This window comes from Eutrema salsugineum, unplaced genomic scaffold, assembly GCF_000478725.1.
Source record: "Eutrema salsugineum unplaced genomic scaffold, Eutsalg1_0 scaffold_3, whole genome shotgun sequence".
Classification (NCBI taxonomy): domain Eukaryota; kingdom Viridiplantae; phylum Streptophyta; class Magnoliopsida; order Brassicales; family Brassicaceae; genus Eutrema; species Eutrema salsugineum.
Genome location: NW_006256756.1, coordinates 1716711 through 1735347, shown reverse-complemented (window position 1 = coordinate 1735347; position 18637 = coordinate 1716711). Strand labels below are relative to the sequence as shown.

At 39.9% G+C, this 18637-nt stretch overlaps 3 protein-coding genes and 1 non-coding gene across 10 annotated transcripts; 3 read left to right on the top strand and 1 right to left on the bottom strand.

Annotated features, from left to right (window-relative positions):
* Positions 1 to 3179: 3179 nt before the first annotated feature.
* LOC18014254 (protein ACCELERATED CELL DEATH 6) lies at positions 3180 to 5503 on the top strand. Its single transcript, XM_024154167.1, has 4 exons — positions 3180 to 4029; positions 4136 to 4594; positions 4685 to 4770; positions 4859 to 5503. Exons 1-4 carry the CDS (start codon positions 3180 to 3182, stop codon positions 5495 to 5497), a joined length of 2034 nt encoding a protein of 677 aa, XP_024009935.1. The 3' UTR covers positions 5498 to 5503.
* A 1356-nt stretch (positions 5504 to 6859) lies between these two features.
* LOC18014253 (mitogen-activated protein kinase kinase kinase 5) lies at positions 6860 to 7804 on the bottom strand. Its single transcript, XM_006396511.1, has one exon. The coding sequence runs from the start codon at positions 7802 to 7804 to the stop codon at positions 6860 to 6862; it is 945 nt and encodes a 314-aa protein (XP_006396574.1).
* Positions 7805 to 8591: 787 nt separating this feature from the next.
* On the top strand, positions 8592 to 8664 carry TRNAF-GAA. The gene has a single exon. It is a non-coding gene; the product is annotated as a tRNA-Phe (tRNA).
* A 208-nt stretch (positions 8665 to 8872) lies between these two features.
* Positions 8873 to 14930, top strand: LOC18014252 (protein STABILIZED1). 7 transcript variants are annotated; one of them, XR_002898713.1, is made up of 3 exons: positions 8873 to 12148; positions 12245 to 12322; positions 14820 to 14930. XR_002898713.1 is itself a non-coding variant. In XM_006396510.2 (1 exon), exon 1 carries the CDS (start codon positions 8893 to 8895, stop codon positions 11956 to 11958), a length of 3066 nt encoding a protein of 1021 aa, XP_006396573.1. In that variant the 5' UTR covers positions 8873 to 8892; the 3' UTR covers positions 11959 to 12152. The 7 variants fall into 7 exon arrangements, 1 of the variants encoding a protein (XP_006396573.1); XR_002898711.1 differs by lacking the exon at positions 14820 to 14930 and adding an exon at positions 12389 to 13232; XR_002898714.1 differs by lacking the exon at positions 14820 to 14930 and adding an exon at positions 12710 to 13230.
* Positions 14931 to 18637: the final 3707 nt, after the last annotated feature.

The window sequence follows — 18637 nt, the reverse complement described above, 5'->3', positions numbered from 1 at the left end:
GAATTTACTCTTTCTCTCTCTGGAATGAAGGAAAGATCAAGAATCACAATCGACGTAGTGTTTCGATGCAGCTCTGGATATGGAAGGAATATTAGGGGCAAACAGAATCGAGAAGATAGCCAGGAGCAGCTGAAGAAGAAGATCCATCATTCCATTGTCAACTCTACACATTTTATCGGTTAAATAATCAAAGAGCTAAGTGCTAAATTTCTTGTTTTTTATTTTCGCCATAGAACTACATAAATACTATCACCACCCCCACCACGAGCTCTTTCTCGATCAGATTGAAAACGAACTTCTGTATCTGTAATATGTATCCAATGCTAATTTTTTTATGCGCATGCATGTTACAGTTTTTATTTCTGATTATTTTAAGACTACTACTTGTTCTCAAACAAGTGCATGTTACTGTAAGACAAGGTAGCTGTAGCTGTTTCCTGCTATATACGTTGTTTACCGTCCGAATACTGGCAATTTCACGTTATCATGTATGAGTTAGATTGGTACGATGAATGTATAGCTTTTCATGTCATCATGCTTTCGATAAAATCATGTCCTGAAGATTTCCTTAGGTTTAGAGAGGAGGTCAAAGCATATCATTAAGGAAAAGTATCTACACCGCTGGTTTGAAAGTCCAACAGTTCCAGTTTTCTTTTAAGATTCACTCTATTACATCTATGGAAGAGAAGAGAAGAAAGAAAAGTCTGGGTTTTGACCTTTCATAGCTATTAGTCTATTTTAGCGCTGTTTTGGAAGACTTCAAGGGTAAGTGAAGCTGGGAGAGATGTGGAATTCGACAATATATGTTGTGATGTCAATTCAAATCCCATATGGAAGTTTAGACTAATATGATCTAGTATATAAGCAAGATGTCCAACAGTTTAGTGAGACCTTTTGAGAAGAAGTTTAAAAATAAATCCGTGCAGGTTTTACCATTTAAACCCAAAGCGGACAATATCATATATACTAATAGAAAGTTGGACATGAGTTTGAAAAGCCCAACAATATAAAATTGTTATTAGACGACTCAAAAGCTAATTTTGGTTTCTTCTTCCGCAAAGCATGGTTGACATTTGAAGTTCAAGAAACCTCTAAGTCGTTGGATATTTACTATTTATCGAATACTTTCTTTTCTTCTTCTGAATCATGCCTTTTTTTGTAATAAACAATATGGTGAACTTTATATAGCCATTCCAAGTCTAAGGTTTCTTTCTGATGGAAATGAAATAAATAAAAGAACAAGGAAGGTACGTGTTTGTTTCCTTCTCATTGAGACATTTTCACTTTTTACTTCTTCCTTGACAATATTAAGACATTTTCTGTTCTCTGATTACTAATCTATATCATCATTAGTAAAAGCTCAAGCCTCCCCTCAGCTATTGGGAATCAAGACGTTGCTTCGGTAGAGGAAACCGGTTAGAAAACTCATGCATTGTTACTCTGTTTTTATTGCTTTCATTTTTTCTCTCTTTTAAATTACTGTTATCCGAAGGTTCAGGCAACTATATTAGAGCATGATATACAATAATCCTATGGATTAATCATTAAACAAGTAGATTAGTGTCAGCTTGGTTGGATCACAAGGCACCTCCTTTTTCTTCATAAGAACTTTTTTTTTGGGATAATATATAAGAACAATATACTTGGTCATTATTCATTAGTGTAGAGTTTTTATTTGGTGTAATCTCTTCTATCAAGTTGGTGCGGAGAGATGGATGGTGTGGTTCAATATACAGTAAAACCTCTATAAATTAATAATGTTGGGACCATGATATTTTATTAATTTATCGTGATATTAATTTATCTATAAATTAATAATTATTAATTTATAGAGAGAAAATTTGCTTTTTGCATGTAATTTTCTAAAAATTTCTTTGGAATAATGTTATATTTCCAAATTTTAACAAATCTCATAATATAAATTATGATTAACAATCATAACTATCGCAATAAAATAGTTTTTAACACCATATTGGATCGTCCATGTAAAAATATACATGTTCATAACTTTAAAAGTTATAAAAAAACCACAGCTATTATCAGTATTATTGATGATAAAATTGAAGATAATACTATAATACATTTAAAAATATTTATATGTAAGAAAATTAATTATCACATAAAAAAATCATTATACATTTTGAATGTATATAGTAAAATAGCAATAAGAGCTACTAATATAATAATTAGAGAGATGAGAACCAATAAGATTTCAACTTTAAGTAAAAACAAAGACATTAGTCATATTTTAGAATATTATATTTATATATATTTATATAAATTTATATAATTATTAATTTATGTTTTTGTTGGGATCATATATTTATATAAGGGTTTCAAAAAAATTATTATCTTATTATCTTATCAAATTTGATGAATTTTTACATTGATCCGATTTGGGACCAGCAAAATTTATTAATTTATAGTGATTATTAATTTATCGAATATTAATTTATAGAAGTTTTAATGAACATTGGTATTGACTGACACTCAAATTAACCACTACACTCCACTATGTTTTTAGAAATTGACTATTGCTTCATAATTTTTAGTAATTTTAGAAATTGGACTAGTTTTTCGGAATGTCATTTTGTAGTCACTACACTCAAAACTCCAATTCTGAGTTTTGGACTATTGCTTCATAATTTTTAGTAATTTCAGTTTACTTACTTATAAATACAACTAACATGTTATATTATATTCTCTACGATTGTTCTGAATTATATATATTGCTGGGATAAAAAAGTAGCCCGGTCCAACCGGTTGAACTGGATTGTCCCGCTAATTGTCCAGATTGATTTATAAAACTTTCCCTTTTGGATTAAAGCCAGGCATTTCTTCTGTAATGTTCTTCAGAAATTTCTAATCCCATAGTATAATTTCAAATGTCAAAAAATAAAGAAAAAGACATACCTCTCTCCTCTGTCTCTGCATTGACTTTGATGACTTTGAGACACAGAGAGAAATTTACATGTATAGGACCCTTTTATAAATGGACTAACGTATAATCTCTCTCTCTCTCTCTCCTGTCAAGCTTTAGCAAAGCCGATCTCCTTCTTCCATTTGGTAAAAACACTCTTTTCCTCTCTTCTTGGAATCGTTGACTTTTTTTTTTTTTTTTGGTCGGCTATAGTATAACAGTGCGTTTCAAACGATTTGTGGATGACTTTAGGTTTGTGATGGCCAGTTCTGAAGTACGTCTAGATGGAATTGAGGCACAAGAGTCAGTGGATGCCTACCCACGGAAGTTAAGAGGCGTGCCCATTTTTCCCATATCCTTCATTATACATTGGATCGTTAGCACACTCCGGTCACGAGGTTTCCTTCCAGCCGAAGAAGGCACAGAAGGTACCGAGTCTGAGCCGAAGTTCTTTATCAAGATCAGCTTGTATGATCTGTTTGACTCCCCCGGTGAGTCTGTGCCGATGACTCCTGAGATCGTTACCGCAGTGAGCGCAGGTAAGAAAGAATGGATGGAGAAATTGAAAAGCGATGGTCAGCCAATGGCATGTCTCCAAAGCGATCAAGGAGATTCTGTTCTTCATGTTGCTGCTTCGTGGGGTCATCTTGAACTAGTGAAAAGTATAGTCTCTGAATGTCCATGTCTTCTTCTAAAGCTAGACTCAAGGGATCAGCTTCCGCTTCATGTGGCCGCTCGTGCTGGTCATAAAGATGTTGTTGAGGCTCTTATTGAGACAATAGAATTTGTCTCAGCTAAAATTTCTGATGACGAAGAGAGGAGCATACTGAATCTCTATGTTTGCAAGGACATAAATGGAGATACTCCTTTGCATTTGGTCTTGAAGGAACTCCATAATAAAGATAGATATTGGTCTGTGGCTTCTTCTTTGATACATGCGAACCGATGTGCTTCATTTCTTGCGAATAAAGATGGAATATCTCCCTTGTATTTGGCAGTTGAAGCTGGAGAGGAAGTCCTTGTGAAAGCAATGTTGAGAACCAGAGACAATGATAGACTTGAAGGGAGAAAATTTCTTGTACACAAAGCTTTGAAGGCCAGGAGGACAGGTTCTGGTTTGCCTTTTCAAATTTCTATATTTAACTAGTTCTGAGCCAGATCTTCGTAGGCTCGTAGCTGTGCTAGTAATTCATATATTCTCACTTGTTTGAGCAGATATCCTTGATCTTATTCTTGACGAATACCCAAGCCTTGAGGACGAGCGTGATGAAGAAGGAATGACTTGTCTTTCATTTGGAGCATCTATAGGGTTTTCCGCAGGAGTACGGAAGTTGTTAAACCGATCTCAAAAAAGTGTTTATGTATGCAATGACGATGGATCCTTTCCGATCCACTGTGCTGTAGATAAACGTCATACTTTTGTCGTACACATGCTTGTCAAGCGTTGTCCAGATACTATATACCTCCTTAACAAACAAGGTCAAAACATTCTTCACATTGCAGCAAAGAGTGGGAAATCTTCACTTTTCTTTCTGGCTGGTTTACGCGAGATAAGTATTATGGAGAAACAGCTGATGGTGAAGCAAGATGTGGATGGGAATACACCTATACACCTGGCTGCCATAAACTGGCGCCCTCGTACTCTTTATTGGTTTCTGTGTTATTTTGGGAAAAATCATACGTATATGTTTGCAGATCAGTTCCTGACTGCCATGAGCGCGTTGAAAAGTTCTCTTGTTTTCCAATTAACAACAACCGCGGAAGAGTGGTTAAACATACGGAACAACAGTGGTTTAACAGCTCTTGGTGTTGTGGAGGCAAATACGCAACCCAACTACATCTTCATGGAGGTATCTTCGATGTCCCACCATGTTCCCGTATTAACGATAAGTATATTTTTGACAATTTATTGGCCTTTTGCTCTTGTTTGGATTACAGAGGGTGACCCTAATGGTGTTATCAATCTTTCACGGGAAAAGTATGACAAAACGATCAGATCCCACAGCTAGTGACAAAAACAAAGATTACATCAATACTCTTCTAGTAGTGGCAGCTCTTGTAGCAACCGTAACATTTGCTGCTGGTTTTACAATACCAGGTGGATTCAACAGCTCTGATCCTAACTTGGGCATGGCAACTCTAGCTAATGACACCAAACTCGTCGCATTTATGGTCTTTGACATCCTGGCAATGCAAAGCTCCATCGTGACGATTGCTACTCTAATCTGGGCGCAGTTGGGCGATCCAGCACTCGTTCAAAGATCTTTAATTGTGGCATTGCCGTCACTGTTTTTGGCGCTTCTCTGCATGCCAGGGGCATTCTATTTTGGCGTTCTTGTTGTATTTGCGCAGGTTAAGGGGCTTGTGATCTTCCTCAGCATTTCATCTGTGATCTTCTTCTTTATAATGCTCTTTGTCCTTGGCCCCCACGTTCTTCTACAGATACCTGGTATTCCTGCTTACTTTGGTATATATTTTGTGCCATTCGTATGGCTTCTTGATGAGGACGCCTCTGCACATGCTTCTGCTACGAAGATCTCAAGCAAGAATCTCATCGAAAAGCAAGAAAGCACCTAAAAAGAGAGCACTCTTCCTTTCAATGTCTTTCCTTACTGTGGTTTCATTTCTTGTCTTTCTGTTGTGTACCACTCAAAGAAATAAATATGTTTTTTCTTTATAAAACATTTTGGAACCATTCTTTGGTGTTATGATTTATATTTGCTCGTTAACTTTGTACACAATTGACATAGATTACTAGAGTAGATGTCAACCTTGAAAGAGTGAGTACTCAAGTTCAAGATTCTTTGACTTCTTGTACTGAATGTAATGAAATCTTGAGAGTTTTTTTTTTTTTTTTTTTTTTTTTTTGCATATGCTCGAAAATATGCCATCGTTTTTAGCAAAGCTTTGAAGAAAAAATGCCCAAACTCCCAAACTACCCCCAAAGGTTAACGCCGAAAATGGAGTCGTATAAGGGAGAATCAGAGTTTTGTTTATCTATTTAGGGTTTCTTCAACCCGTAACTGTCTTTATCTGATTATCTCCGGATCGATGGTTTTGTTGTTTGTTATGTCACTGTTTTTTGCTCTGTTCTTTATGCCGTGTGCGTTTTATTTTGGGGTGGTTATTACGGTAGGAAGTGTTAGAGGACTTGTCATAGTCATCTTCATTATATCTATGAGTTTCTTCTTGGTCATGCTCTTTGTCCTTGGCCCTCACGTTATTCTGCAGATACCTGGTATTCCTGCTTTCTTTGGTACATTTTTCTTACATTTTCTGCGTTTGTTAATGACGAGGACGATGAGATATATCAGACCTCTGATGCACGCACTTCTATGAAGATCTCAGGAAAGGATCATGTCGAAAAGCTAGAAAGTACCTAAAAGAGAGTTTCCTAATATATAAATGTAAGTTGTTTGATTTCGTGGTTGTTGTATTTGCAATCCTGTTTGGATATGTTTCTTTAGTGAGGATTGGTTTGCTTTCTCTAAACTTTAAGGTATTCCAAAAAAAAAAGTGCTTCATTTTAATGTTTTGTCGATCAAACTGAGATTTGATTCCCGAGAGACACAGGTAGCTTTTGGTCGGAGTTAGTTTGGTCTAGTTTAATAGCTGTGATATACTGTACTTCGCAGATTGTACTTAATCTGAAAGTAACTAACATGAATTTTTTTATACTAAATCTGAAAATATTAATATCTGATAAAATACGAAAATATATTACAATGCAACCTAAAAGAGCCTGAAACGTAGCCATTCACACGCAAATACCAAAACTCACAAGTAGAAACCAACATATGCTTTATAACTTGTGCAACAAGTCAAGACACAGACTCAGTTAAAACCTAAATACATTATGATTCTTTAACAACCGAAACCTAAACAGCCGCCTTGGTTGAGATCTCCTTTCTTTTCTTTTCTTTTCTCCACCGTTTGTTCTCAGCAGATTAAATTTTCAGGTCTTGGAACCATCATCATCACCGGTCCTTCTTGCCTTTTAGAATATTCCTCCATAACATTGTTCCTTATGACAGAAGGAAACCTTAGGAAAGAAGGAATCTCTGTCCGTGGTGGAAGACTGATCCTTCTTTGCGCAACAAAAGGATGGTTCAATAGCTCCGTTGCGGTGGCTCTACGTGACGGTTGCAGATCCATGCAACGCCTCAAGAAGTCGTTGGCCATAGGCGAGACAAGATTGGGAAGCCTCCACGTATAACAATCTCCCATCTTCTCTGGACAGCCTCCAAACATCTCAAGAACAACACACCCTAGAGACCATATATCAACGGCCGGTCTCATCACTCTGTTTGGGCCAAAAGACTCGGGAGGCATGTACTGCTCTGTACCACCAAACAAAGATCTAGAATCCGTACAAGGCTCCTTGGATAAACCAAAATCAGCAAGCTTGAGATCCCACGGCTCTCCAAAAGTCTTGGAAGGGAAGAGGAGGACGTTGGCTGGTTTGAGATCGCAGTGAACGTAGCCGTGCGAGTGAAGAGCCTCGATTCCTTGCAGGATCATAAGAGCGGCGCGTCCGATCAAAGTTTCAGGCATTGGTCTTCCACGGAACTGGGAGATCATGGCGTGGAGAGTGCCTCTGGAGGCAAACTCCATATAGATGAAGCATCTTTCGGGTTTGATGCCTATGTGAAGATGAGGGCTTGTGGTTTGAACGATGCGAGGATGATCACGGAAACGAAGCATGATCCTATGCTCTTTCTCGAGATTCTTCAAGTGACTCAACGGAGATGACTTCTCTGCATATAATCTGAAGTTGGAGTCCATCATGAGAGAGACGGAACCATAACCCCCTCGGCCAAGAACAGACACAAACTTCAGTGAAGATTCGTCAACATTCATCATAACTTCTCTGTCTCTGAACATCTTCGTCGCTATACTCTTTAGGGTTTTACAGTTCGAAATAGCTCTATTTTTGTTTTGTTTTGGTTGAGAAGCCTTGGCACTGTATTTATAAGATAATGATTGAGTCGGCGACTACTATTTTGTTTTTGTAATCGAGAGTGCTCCGTCGTTAACTACTTTCCTTTTTTCTCTTTTGATCATGTTTTACTTTCCTTTTAATTGTTTTTGTTCCTTATCTACTTTGAGTATTTTCGTTTTTTATTTTTTTTTAAACTTAAGACTAATCACCTAATTTAGCCGACCGAGAAAATCGAGTAATTGATTTCCTTTTCTTTGGTTTTTTTAAACATTTTTTTGTCTATATATAATTTTGTAAATAAAAGCTCTAATTTACAGATATTTTTTTGAAAAGTGCTCTAATTAGTTAATGAAAATAGAGAAAATAGTGGATCCGGTGCAAATGCAGACATGGCACACACTTAGAGCTGGCATTGTATATCATGTATATATCTTAACTTGTTCCCTGACTGGTATTTTGCAGGAGTCGAAACAATTGAGTACAATATAATCGAAGAATTGAAGGATATGCACAGGAATGCGATGTGTATGTGGTTCCTCTGGTTAAAGTTGCTTGTGGCTGGAAAATTTAGACCATATATTCCAATGTATGAAGATGAACTCTTTCTGATAAATTATACTTACGAAAAGTGTGTGCAATTGGAAGGGGATTCCCACATATGGCCTTGCTTTGGTATCAACAAAGTTTTCCAATAAATTTAATTTTTAAAAACTCATTTGAAGTCAACATGCGGGGATAGCTCAGTTGGGAGAGCGTCAGACTGAAGATCTGAAGGTCGCGTGTTCGATCCACGCTCACCGCATCTTTCCCTTTTTCAATTAATGTATTCCCTAATTATTATACGACGTCGTATAGGTAAAAAAATGTAATTTCCTAAAAATGGGTCCAAAAAAGCCCATTCCTAAGCCCACTACATATTCCACCGCCTTTGCTTCTGAACCGACTATTTCCTCCACCCCTTTATATTCGCGGTCGCAAATATAGATTCGTCGTTTTGTTTCTTTGGCCTGAGAATCTCGATTACGTAACAATGGTGTTCCTCTCGATTCCCAACGGGAAGACTCTTTCGATCGATGTGAACCCTAATTCGACCACCATCTCCGCCTTCGAACAATTGGTCCACCGGCGCGCCGATGTTCCCCAACCTTTCGTTCGTTACTCGCTCCGCATGCGAAACCCTAGCCGTATGTTCGGTGATTCGAAGAATTCCGATTCGGTCCTGTTATCTGATCTCGGTGTTTGTCGTTTCTCCACTGTGATTATCCATGTCCCTCTTTTGGGCGGTATGCAAGGAGTGGCTCCGCCAAAGGCTCGTCTCGATTTCCTCAATTCAAAGCCTCCGTCTAATTATGTCGCGGGTTTGGGTCGTGGTGCCACAGGGTTTACCACTCGGTCTGATATTGGTCCCGCTCGTGCTGCTCCGGATCTGCCTGATCGATCCGCCACGGCTACAGCGGCTGCTCCAGGAGTTGGTCGAGGGGCAGGGAAGCCAAGTGAGGCGGATGACGATGAAGAAGCTGAGGAGAAAGGGTACGATGAGAATCAGAAGTTTGATGAGTTTGAAGGGAATGATGCGGGTTTGTTTGCTAATGCTGAGTACGATGAGGATGACAAAGAAGCTGATGCGATCTGGGAGTCTATTGATCAGAGGATGGATTCGAGGAGGAAAGATCGGAGAGAAGCGAAGCTCAAGGAAGAGATCGAGAAGTACCGAGCCTCAAACCCTAAAATTACTGAGCAGTTTGCGGATTTGAAGAGGAAATTGCACACTTTGTCTGCGGATGAATGGGATAGTATTCCTGAGATTGGGGATTACTCGCTGCGTAACAAGAAGAAGAAGTTTGAGAGCTTTGTGCCTATTCCTGATACGCTTTTGGAGAAGGCTAAGAAGGAAAAAGAGCTTGTCATGGCCTTAGACCCAAAGAGTCGAGCGGCTGGTGGGTCGGAGACACCATGGGCGCAGACTCCCGTGACAGACTTGACTGCCGTCGGTGAGGGAAGAGGTACGGTGTTGTCTCTGAAGCTTGATAGGTTATCGGATTCAGTTTCAGGGCAAACTGTTGTGGATCCTAAAGGCTACTTAACTGATTTGAAAAGTATGAAAAGAACCACTGATGAAGAGATTTACGATCGCAACAGGGCTAGATTGTTATATAAGAGTCTAACACAGTCGAATCCAAAGAATCCCAATGGCTGGATTGCTGCCGCTAGAGTGGAGGAAATGGATGGGAAAATAAAAGCGGCTAGGCTTCAGATTCAGAGAGGCTGCGAAGAGTGCCCGAAAAATGAGGATGTTTGGCTTGAAGCTTGTAGGTTGGCCAATCCAGAAGATGCCAAGGCGGTGATTGCAAAGGGAGTAAAACTAATACCCAATTCCGTGAAGCTATGGTTGGAGGCTGCAAAGCTGGAGCATGATGAGGAGAACAAGAGTAGGGTGTTGAGAAAGGGGCTGGAGCATATTCCAGACTCGGTAAGGCTATGGAAGGCTGTTGTTGAGTTGGCTAATGAGGAAGATGCAAGGATTTTGCTTCACAGGGCTGTGGAGTGCTGCCCTTTGCATCTGGAGCTATGGGTGGCGCTTGCAAGGCTTGAAACATACGACAATTCGAAGAAGGTGTTGAATAGAGCAAGAGAGAAGCTCCCTAAGGAGCCTGCAATTTGGATCACCGCTGCTAAGCTAGAGGAAGCTAATGGGAACAAAGCTATGGTGGGAAAGATTATTGATAGGGGTATAAAGACTCTGCAGAGAGAAGGGGTTGTTATTGACCGAGAAAATTGGATGAATGAGGCAGAGGCTTCTGAAAGAGCCGGGTCTGTCGCAACATGCCAGGCAATTATTAAGAACACTATCGGTATTGGAGTCGAGGAAGAGGATAGAAAGAGAACTTGGGTTGCTGATGCAGAGGAGAGCAAGAAGAGGGGTTCCATTGAGACCGCAAGAGCAATATACGCCCATGCTCTTACTGTATTCTTGACTAAGAAAAGTATCTGGCTTAAAGCGGCGCAGCTTGAGAAGAGCCACGGGAGTAGGGAGTCCCTTGATGCTTTGTTACGTAAGGCTGTGACATATGTCCCTCAGGCTGAGGTTCTCTGGCTCATGGGCGCCAAAGAGAAGTGGCTTGCTGGAGATGTTCCAGCAGCGCGTGCTATTCTACAAGAGGCTTATGCTGCAATACCCAACTCTGAGGAAATCTGGCTTGCTGCTTTCAAGCTCGAGTTTGAGAACAAGGAGCCGGAGAGGGCAAGAATGCTTCTTGCAAAAGCAAGGGAAAGAGGAGGGACTGAGAGGGTCTGGATGAAATCAGCCATTGTTGAGAGAGAGCTTGGCAACGTAGAGGAGGAGAGGAGATTGCTTGATGAAGGTTTGAAGCAATTTCCAAAGTTCTTCAAGTTTTGGTTGATGCTTGGGCAGCTCGAGGAACGGCTCAATCATCTGGAACAGGCCAAGAAAGCTTACAGCTCTGGCACGGAGCACTGTCCCGACTGCATACCGCTGTGGCTCTCGCTCGCTAATCTTGAAGAGAAAGTGGATGGTGCGAACAAAGCTCGGGGTACTCTCACCAGGGCCAGGAAGAAGAATCCTGCGAACGCTGAGCTATGGTTAGCTGCTGTTCGTACTGAACTGAGGCATGGGAACAAGAAAGAAGCAGAGCACATGATGTCAAAGGCTCTGCAAGAGTGTCCCCACAGTGGTATCCTCTGGGCTGCCGACATTGAGATGGCGCCACGTCCTCGCCGGAAAACAAAGAGTATGGATGCTATGAAGAAGTGTGATCATGACCCGCATGTCACTGCAGCTGTCGCCAAGCTCTTCTGGCAAGACAAGAAGGTGGAGAAAGCCAGATCGTGGTTGAAACGGGCTGTGACCCTCGCCCCAGATATTGGTGATATCTGGGCGTTGTATTACAAATTTGAACTTCAGCATGGCTCTGAAGAGAACCAGAAGGAGGTCGTTGCCAAGTGTGTAGCTTGTGAGCCGAAGCATGGTGAGAAGTGGCAAGCTATCGCCAAAGCGGTGGAGAATGCACACCAGCCTGTCGAGGTCATCTTGATAAGAGTCGCGGTTGCAATGAGCAAGGAAGAGAAGGCTGCTTGAGAGTAACAAATTCCCTTTTGTTTTTCATTATCATAGCACATTACATCTTGGTTCTTGTTTTCTCTTTGCAGGCTCAACTTTTAGCAGTTCATGTTTTTTCTTCAGTAGCGAGAACTGGTATTGATTTGCTGGAGTGTTTTCACCTGATACTTGTAAAATTCCCAGTTTCCTGAATGCTTCAGTCTTCTTTGTGAGTTTCTGCGTGCTGTAGTTCAGCTATTAAACTTATGTTATGTTCGTGTATTGCTGATCATATCATTTGTTGTTCCTCTCATGCCGTGTGAAGGAGCTTTGTCTTCCTGGTGTCTAAGATTGGCGTGTGGTACAAGTCATGAAAATCCACTCCAAAGCTACTTTAGACAGTGTAAGCAACTAACCCCTGACATTGTTTCTAGAGTTGTCCAAGCTATATTAACACTGATTGTGATAGTAAATCCCAGGAGAATATAATAAACAAACTCTTGCATGTTTAAATCAACCAACTAGTATCTTGCTAACCGCCCACTATTTCTTTGCCTTCTCTACAACAATTGCTTCTTTCGGAGATATGATTCTCAAACAAGGACTAGCGCTTATACCAGCTTCAGTAGAGACCCCGGACTCTGAGAGACTTGGGCCGTGGTAACTACAGTATGTTTAACTCTTGAGTAACTAGTTTGTTAGTGCTAACGTTTTGCTAGAGACTTGTTTTGCGGGTGATCTGTTCTAGTCTTTTCCCGAGATCCTCTTTAAGATTCTTTGAACTGTCCAGTTGTTATGATGCAACCAGGGTTAGGTAGAACCTAATGGGAACCCCGGATTTTCTTGTCATGGCGTCTCTGAAACCGCAGATCAACTTTGCTTGCCTCTATTGAAATCGCAGTCATCAACAGCTACTCGTTCCATTGGAGTGAGGTCTCTGAGTTTACCATTGTATTGGCGTTTCCTACAAGTCTTCGTGATGCCTGAACTTGTCGCAGTCAATAGTTGTGATAGAGCTTATGATGATTAAACGTTTTCATGATTGGCTTTGTACAAGTTCTTGAAGACATTGTGTCTGCCAAAATCAGGATCGAATCCATCACAACACAGCTGACTTTATAGCCGTAAACTACTTGCCAGATCTTAAGTCCCATAGGGACCGGACTCAACTAAAAATTAGGGACAAGTCAAAGAAATTCTGCTTGGCCACTTGGTACGAAAACTGGACCCACACACTAGGCTGTATTGAGCCCATCACAACGTTTCTAACCAAACCTATGTCTCTGTCTAGAAAATGAACTGAACTTAACACGCTGCTGGGTGTCATTTCTTAAAATTATTTAGAACTCTTTAAACCTCAATCATTCATTGATGATATAGGTATTGTCGGGTTATTGATACGTTTAGATAACTTTAAATCGATATATCAAATAGTTGTGGGATTTTCCCATTCACTCATCCAGTTGTCTTATGAGCATTTGTGCTCACCATTGATAGATTTTTTTAAAGAATCGGGTTCGAATCAGATTCTAATACAGAGATTATGTTTATTGCTTTTACAGCTTAAGCATCGGTTCTAGCTAGAGTTTCGAGCGTGAGCGAGAATAAACCTTGTGACCTAAACCTCTAAATAAATAAAAAAATAGATAAATTCACAGTTTGGTCCGGTCTGACTTCGGTATAACCTGGTCCGGTGTTGAAATTTTGTTCCATGAATTCTTTTATTAACTCATCATTATGAAACGGATCCAAAAGTCTTGAAGTCTTGGATGTGTACTACACTACAACTATGTGTGATATACTTCTTCCAGAAGAAACTTCAAAACCCAAAATTCAATCAAGTCGACTATCAGACTGAACTCTTCATTTACAAATCTAGTTTCCAAGACTTATTACAAGATTATCTAAATTCATTATATTCTGTGATTATCTCCTTCAAAAACACATATGCCGACTACATGGGCCCCAAAAATGCCACCAAAAACACACACACAACCAACAAAATTAAATTAAAAAATAAACCCATAATGAGATTTGAGATCATCATATGATTATGATGACGGGACGAGTACATGTTCGGTAACATTTTCCCAAAAGATATAAAGAAATAATGCAAACAGATAACGCTATTGTTGGTCTATGTATAGTGCGAATGTTATTAGTGGATATATATAAAACCGCATATTTGACTTTGGTACTATCAAATGTTCGTGGCTTGTTGGTTGTTGTACTCCTTTGTTAAATATTTTTGTGTTCTTTTTATGTGGTATGGTTAGTAGTTTATAGTTGATTTTATTAGATAAGACGTAATCTGAACTAGAGCCGTGCTTAATGAAAAAAAATAAGGCATTTGCCTTAGGCCCCTTAATATTAAACAAGTTTTAGGACTCCTAATTTTTGTATTTTTATTTAGTATATTGGTTGGTGTCCCAAAAAAAAAGAAAATTAGTATATTGGTTAATATATATTTTTGTGTTATTTTTTGTGGTTGAAAATTTATTATAAATTAATAAAAAGCATTAGTACTTTATAGTATCTTATAAAATAATATATAAATCTGATTTACAACTTATATTTTTTAGAAATAATTAGAGTAAAATGGAAATTTTTTCTTGTTATTTGCCTTAAGCCCCTAGTACTCTAAGCACGGCACTGATCTGAACTATTAATCTTTAATAAATCATATCTTTTCGTTTTCGTGAGTGTTACATAAAAGTGAGATCAATATGCAAACAAGATAAGTTAATTAATTGGTCCAACAATTCAATTCAATTTAATTACGATGAAAAAGGTTAAATGAAATCCAAGTGTGGTTGGTTTTGTACCATTTTTATTGGTTCTGAATAATTTATTATCAACAACTAATTTCTGCAATTCACTTGTGATATGATCGTGACCAGCTCAGAAGAGGAGGAACCAGAGGTAGCTGGCAGGATCACTCGTTCCAGAGCTAGAGAGATGGCTAAGAAGGCTCACGCACTCATTGCCACAGAGGACAGCGATCACCAGGAGGCTGGAGCTCACATCTTCAACATCTCTATCTTGAAGAATGAGGAACCCAGTAACAACGACTAGGTAACTTAGGTGATGATTCTGTACTCTTTTCCTTGGTGAAGATTTTGGAAGGCAAGGAGGTTCTTCTCCAAGGTTTTTAACGAGGCAGAAATCATTGCTACGTCGAGTTACTTAGAAGTTGTTACTAATGGGTAATAATGTGCAAAGTCACAATGACTTGTGCACTAGTATTTATTCTAGGCGCACCATTTAGGATTTAGAAGGGACGCCTCGTTGTTTTAATTTTAATTCAGACGCTCTGTAGTTTTTATTTTTAGATGCCTTGATGTTTATTTGGGCGAGTACTCTAGGTCTTTTGTCGATACTATAAGTATCTGATACTTAGTCTCTTTGTAAGGGAGCTTGGAATTTTTAACGTAAAAAAGAGAGCAAAGTTTGCTTTGATTCCTTGACTCAAAAAGTTCATTGAATTCGATTTTCTTACAAGTGTTTCTTACAAGAAAATCTTCAACCTATCATCTAATCGATTTCCCCATCCTCTATTCTCGCCATCATCCCTTATCCATCGACCATACTCTCGCGAATCCATCACTACCAGATCGTTTCGGATCCGATATCTTCACGCCACCATCTCGCATCATCAATCCGAGCCACTCACTACCATCGCCACTCATTGTCTCGCTCACTAGACCACCATCGCAAATCCATCGAGTCATCACCGCGCCATCACCACCACCTTATCGCCTCATCGTTTCATTTTGGTCAATATATCGCCACCTGTAGCCTTGTTCTTCAGAGTAGATTCCCTTGGATCGTATCACGTGGTATCAGAGCCAACTCTGAACCCAAAGGCTGAGCAATCTCTAACCCTAATCGCGATTTTTGATTTGAATTCATGTTTTGATTGTTAGGGCTTAGTGAGTTTGATTTGTGTGCATCGATCTGTTCCCTTTTGAATATTGTATCGTTATTGCTTCGTATCGTTAGCGAGTTCGTTTGCTATTTTTAGGGTTTTGCTATTGTTAGGTTTAGTCGGTTTGCTATCGTGTTTGTCTCAAGTTGTTTAGGTCGAGTCTTCATTGTATCGAGTCTAGGGTTTCGTTTTTTTTTATTTCGATAGGCTTGATAATTTGTTATTTTGTTTTCGTTTAGATTTGCTAAGAGACTTCATATTTTCGTTTTTTTTTTTAGGGTAGAAGAAGAAAAAAAAAAAAAAAAAAAAAAAAAGAGTACACAAAAAAAAAAAAAAAAGAGTACACAAAAAAAAAAATTTTTCGTTAAATTTCATTAGTTTCTTTGAGTTTGTTTTTAGATTTCGTGGAGATCGGTTAATTTTTTTATGATGAGTTTAGTTTTGCTGTTTTGTGATTTCTTCTAGAACAAGTTACTGCGAGTTTTTTTTTAAAATTTTTCAGGTACCATGGAGCTTTCGGCTGAGACAATGGAAGCTCTGAACCGAGCAATGTCTCAACAAATCAAAGAAGCGAATCAAGCCATAACAACTCAGCTCACCCAACAAATCGAACAACTCAACGACAAGTTCGAGACCAAGATGAGTGATCTGCTCAAAGATCTCAGTGCAAGTGGAGAAGAGTCGTCTCAAACCCCAACTCCTTCGGAAGCAATGCGACTAGCAAAGGGTAAAGGGCACATAGGATCTTCCCGAAAACTTCCACGCCACCCAACACCTTCCGAAGCCAGGACTAAAGCTAAGTCCAACCGAAGCCAAATTGGGGGCAGAGAGACTACGTTTAATCCGAGGAGGAATCCTACTGGTGCAGAACGAGATGTCCCAAGGGTAGATCGTCAGCACCGCCGAGAGGAATATATTGCTGGGCATCGAGTTACCCTGGAATCAGACCCAAAATACTATGAGGAGGACGAAGCTTCTGATCATAGCAGAGAAACTGTGAGACGAGATCGAGGCCGAGGACATGGTCGAGATTATGATCCTCTACGACAGCAGCTGCGTCATATCAAAATCCAGTATCCTCCTTTCCATGGAACTAATGATCCCGAAGCTTATTTAGATTGGGAAAGGAAGATGGAGTCTAATTTTCTGGTCCAAGGAACTTACGAGCTCAACAAGGTGAAGATTGCAGTTTCGGAATTTCATGGGTATGCGCTTCTATGGTGGGAGCAGTTGGGAGTCACCAGAAATCGCTTGAGGGAACTTCCGATTACTACTTGGGAGCAGCTCGTTATACAGATGAGGAAGCGGTTCGTTCCGGCCCATCATCAGCGCGAGATACTCAACAAGCTTAGGCGCCTTGTCCAAGGTACGAAGTCTGTTCGAGATTATTATCAAGAATTGGAAACTTTGCTCATTCGTGCAGATTTACGAGAAGGCGAAGAGATGGTAATGTCGAGATTTCTTGGAGGACTTAACCGAGAAATTCAAGACAAGGTGGAACTTCAGGATTTCGCAGATATACAAGAGATGGTGATAAGGCTGAATTGGTGGAATCTCAAGTCAAAAGACGAAATTTCAAGTCCACATTCACGCCTAGTGTGCCTAAGCCTAAGGAGATCAGCAAGCCAGATTACTCCGGAGACATCAAACCGCCATCTACTGGAGTTAAAGAAGAAGCTAAAGCTGAGTTCAAGCCTCGAGGTGGCACTTCTATCAGCAATGTGAGGTGTTTCAAATGTCAAGGAATGGGACATTACTCTCGAGATTGCCCAAACAAGAAGGTTTTCTTGTTACATGAGGGAGGAGAGATAGTTCCTCAAGAGGATTCAGAGGCCGAATATGAATTAGAGGAAGAGGAAGAAGCTGCTGCTGTGGGCGAGATGCTGGTTGCCAGAAGGACTTTGAGTGTTCAGAGTCAACCAGAAGAGACTTGTCAGCGAGAGAACCTGTTCCATACGAGATGCATCATTCAAGGAAAAGTTTGTAGCCTGATCATAGATGGAGGAAGTTGTACTAATGCTGCAAGCGAAGAGATGGTTAAGAAGCTCCAGCTCAAGACTATTCCTCATCCAAGGCTGTATAAGCTTCAGTGGTTGAATGACAGTGGAGCCTTGACCGTATCTCAGCAAGTGATGGTTTCTCTATCCATTGGGAAGTATGAAGATGAGATTCTATGTGACGTCATTCCCATGGGTTCGAGTCATGTGTTGCTAGGCAGACCGTGGCAATCAGATCGTAGGGTGATACACGACGGTTACACCAACAAGCACTCATTCGAGTTCAAAGGTCGCAAAATTATCCTCCTACCTCTCACGCCTACCGAGATTTATCAAGATCAAGTTCAAATGAAGCTCAAGGAGAAGGAGAAAGTCGCCAACAGCCTCTACATAAACCACAGTGAATTTTCTAAACTCTTTGATCCTGAAATGACTACTTTTATGTTTGTGTACAAGGAATCCCTTGTTAGTACTAACCCTTCACAGGAGCTTCCTAGTGCTATGTTTGAGATTTTGCAGGAATACAAGGACGTTTTAATACCACCAACCCATAATCCCATTTTTTTGCAAGTCTAATTAAGTAGACCTAATTAATTAAAGACCAGTAGAAATTCCACCAGAGCTACCTCCAATTCGCGGGATAGAGCATCAGATTGACTTGGTACCAGGATCAGCCTTACCTAACAGGCCAGCATACCGAACCAACCCTGTAGAGACTAAGGAGCTGCAAAAGCAAGTGGAGGAGCTGATGAGCAAAGGCCATATCCGAGAAAGCTTGAGTCCATGTGCGGTT